General features: G+C 41.8%; 2 protein-coding genes across 2 annotated transcripts in view; one reads left to right on the top strand and one right to left on the bottom strand. All coding sequences in view use genetic code 11, as the record gives it.

Moving 5' to 3' along the window:
* The window catches only part of EGR_05087 (Tubulin alpha chain), a gene marked incomplete at both ends in the record, with an annotated part of 3,806 nt that extends 2,654 nt beyond the window's left edge, over positions 1 to 1,152 (bottom strand). The window contains one exon of the mRNA XM_024494336.1: positions 912 to 1,152. Coding sequence (XP_024351285.1) covers positions 912 to 1,152 — 241 coding nt within the window. The remainder of the gene's footprint in view (positions 1 to 911) is intronic.
* A 615-nt stretch (positions 1,153 to 1,767) lies between these two features.
* EGR_05086 (Adenomatous polyposis coli protein 2) overlaps positions 1,768 to 3,685 on the top strand; it is a gene marked incomplete at both ends in the record, with an annotated part of 24,954 nt that continues 23,036 nt past the window's right edge. The window contains 2 exons of the mRNA XM_024494335.1: positions 1,768 to 1,779; positions 2,989 to 3,333. Coding sequence (XP_024351284.1) covers positions 1,768 to 1,779; positions 2,989 to 3,333 — 357 coding nt within the window. The remainder of the gene's footprint in view (positions 1,780 to 2,988; positions 3,334 to 3,685) is intronic.

The following is a 3,685-nucleotide window of genomic DNA, read 5'->3' as shown; positions in this document are numbered from 1 at the left end:
GCAGGGGACGATGCTCAAAAGATAGTGGTTTATCCCTCGGTATTGGTGAGGCGCTACTTTTGTGCTTTGAATTAGCCTTCTTGTGCCTTGCTGGGTGGGCTGGCCTTCGAGCCATGCCAATAGCCAGACACCTTCTCTGTGCCGAATATATATTCTGCCTGAGTGTTGTGTCTTCTTTCATCTTCAGGGAAGTCTCGGGACGCTACATACGTGTAGAGGCTTGCCTCTACTGTAGTCCATCATACCTACGTAGTGTGCCAGACCTATGATCTGAACGCCGATTGGCTAGAATCCAACGCTCACTCACCAATAACCGTTAACCAAAGATCTGCCAATGATAACGAGAGAACTTTACTCCTCCAAAAATTCGCCTTTAAATTATAAATCGCGAACCATTATTTCTCTAGCATAAAGTTTTTTCAAGTCCCGGATAAGATTCGTTTTTGCCTAGCGTACCAGGCCCCATTGCGAGGATACACTTTGAAGATTTCCTTTCATTTTCTGTCAGTGACACAAGAATTCATGTTTCAATTAGTAATGTCCTAGAAACCTACGAACTCGGCCAGGTGGAAAAGCATAAGAATGCAGCATTTTTACACAAATAGTGGATGGCTTGGGATCTACGCGCTTTCGCGCCCCACCTCAATGAAGAGTATCTCGTGATCTCTTGCACGGCCAAGCAAAGGTTGACCCATTATTTCGTATGCACATCGTGCTTCAAAATACAATATTCTTACTAGTGTTGTCCAAGCTTTAATGTTATGCTTGCTGTGTATTTTGTTATATCAAACACTCCAGATAAATCCCGCTTTTACAATAAGTTAGGGATGCTAATTCGGTCTAGCAGTGATTCAAAAAGGCAAAATTCACTTAGGATTTTCCTGATTAGATCGAATACAACATCCACTTACCGATTACAGTTGGCTCTAGATCTACCATAATAGCCCTTGGATAATATCTCTGCCTCGATTCGCTGAAAAAGACACCAATATCCTCTCCTTGCTCAGGTCGGTCGCAGCCGAGGGCGCTGTTAAGGGTGCTGTACAATTTTCCATCCACACCGATTCCGTGCTCACAGGCCAACAACTCCCATACCGCGTTGCCAATCTGCACTCCACATTGGCCCAGATGTATGGTCAGGAGGCCATGCATATTTGATTACTTTGTAACTGCTCACGTGACTCAGGCACTTGAAAATTTCTTCCTTCAATGTGGGGCACATTCAAATCGTTGAGAGAGGGGAGCGTGAATCGATACAACTAGACATAGTCACTGAGATAGTAGGGAGTTTCGTGGAACATAAAAAGCAAATTGGTAATCAGAATTATAAACGAGCACGAGGCCTCCTATCATATTCAAATAAAAGATTAAGGGATTCACTGTTCCTCAAAGTTCCATCGCATTGTTCTTGTTATTCTTCTAAAATGTTGGTACATCATCTTTGCAGGTTTACACAGTACTTTGGTTTGCGATTATTTTTTACTTTGATGTCACGGAGATTTGGGTTAATCCGTGGAAAATTCCTATGTGACGTTAGCGCAACAATGAAGACAACTTAAATCAACGAGATATTTGGGGCCAACGATGCGGTTAATGAACGCAGCTAATTAAGGATACTGGTTTTAGAAATAGCTATACTGTCAAGAAAGCCAAATTTTGATTCTTCGAAAAAACGTTGATTTTTTATTCACATCATCACAGTACAAGACGTCGTCATCTAACAAGTGTTCCTGATACAAGAGTATAAATTCAGAGGTTGGAAGCACAATGGTAGAAATAGTATGTCTAAGATAACTTTTAAATAAATTCCTGCAAATGTTTTCAAGTAATTCATAAGTCACGGATCATCTCATTTTCAAACACGTTAGTTACAGTAAGGATTTTCTTATGATTCAGTAATATAACTCAAATGCTAGCATTCTGTAGACGTAGTTTCTTTTACTTACTGGTTAGCCCTCCAAAAGGCTTTAAATATACCCCTGTAACTTGCTGTTTCACATCATCCAAAATTAAGTTCAGGGCCTGCTTGATCTGATCTCTTTCGAGAGCTACATAGTGAGCAGATATGGCGAATTCATTAGAATTTTTCATAATAAATGTCAACAAACAAGTTGAAAACAAAATACACTCTCTTTTTATCTTTGTGTCTGGTATTATGCCTCAAAATTTTTTTTTGAAGTGCCAGGTAAGCAAAGGGATGATGTCCCAAGGCCGTTTTTGACCGCCCGCGTTGTTCAGTGGTGCCATCTTAGTTTGTGTTCTCGGCGGGCTAGGTGCTTGTTATCAGATGTTTTCATGAGCTAATATTCTTTGTGTTTTTCCTTCGCTTGATGACCTGGTGTGGTGTAGCTGCGCTGAAGGAGATCAGATTTGCACCTTCATTGTTTGTATTCCCAATCGGACTCTTATGAGCAATACTGGTTTCCTTTTTGCAATGATTAATTGGTCCAAATTGCTTTTCTGCCTCTTGAACTAGCGTTCAGTATGTTTCCATTTCTACTCTCATGCAACTATCTAGCACCATGATGAATGATTTAGCCTGACGATCTCTCTATTTCCAGGTTATTCGTTTCTTCTATTATACTCCAAATCACGTAGATTTAAAGGCGATTTTATGTCATGAATCGTCAAAATTTATGAAGCGTAATGAATTGATGGAGCCAATGTAATTGTGTGGAGTTTTTCCATTGTGAACGACCCTTATTTCATATGTCATGATTTTTAGATCAGTTACATTCCTGTGATTTTTAATGACTTGAAAAGTACCAACCACAGTATGGTAGTCCAGTTAGTGTAAAATTTAATTAGTATCCTTCCATTTATGGTCAAACTCATAGCCAGTCGATTTTACTTGCACATTATTAGCTTCTGTGTGAGATTTGCAGGTAGTAAATTTAATCCTGTCCTTTTTTCAGGCGTATCACGGAAAGTATGTAAACATCGCTCCGTACCAAAACTAACATGCATTCACAAGTGTGTCCACCACAGCCATATTCATCCCGAGGCCCAGCTGCGCAGTTCTGGCGCTCCATCGATTCTGCCAGCGGCGGTCCCGGTGTCAGCAATCGGCGTGTAACTCTAATGGCGGCGACCACCTCAACTGTTGCCGGTGATGCCACAGCAATGAGCAGTCCGGGTCCCACGCCGACTACTCCAATTAGTCACCGTCAATCTCCCGCTGCTCGCTCCGCTCCTGTTTCTCCAGCGCCTCCGCCCCCTCTGCCACCACCGCCGTCTTTTCCACCCACTAGACAGCAACCGCATCAGCCTCATTCTATCATGCATTTCCCTCATCAGCCTGGCAGTGTCGCCTTGAATACCACCCATTCTATGGTAAGCAGCTCTGTTTAAGGCTTGTCAAAGATTTAGGGGTTTGGAGACAGTGGTCCAAGGTGCGTTTTAGCGGTACTTTCTTCTGTCTTGTTCTCACACTAGGACCTTACTAATTACCAGTTGAATTGGGAGTGTGTAAGGTTTCCTCTTTGGGCTTCGTTTAACCTTATTTAACTGTCCCTTTTCAAATTCGTTTGTTTGAATCTGTTGTGTATGTGTTACTCTTCAGTGAATGCTTTTTTCACCACCTCTAGTACGCCTGAATTGCTCTCTCTTATAAAATACTCATCTATGGTTATAAGCTTTCAGCTGCAAGCTCTGTCTTCTGTGGTGCTTAAAATGACCCCGTTTA

Source organism: Echinococcus granulosus, assembly GCF_000524195.1.
Source record: "Echinococcus granulosus chromosome Unknown EG_S00035, whole genome shotgun sequence".
In the NCBI taxonomy this organism is placed as follows: domain Eukaryota; kingdom Metazoa; phylum Platyhelminthes; class Cestoda; order Cyclophyllidea; family Taeniidae; genus Echinococcus; species Echinococcus granulosus.
Note: the sequence above shows the minus strand (reverse complement) of the source record. Positions and strands in the feature narration are given on the sequence as shown.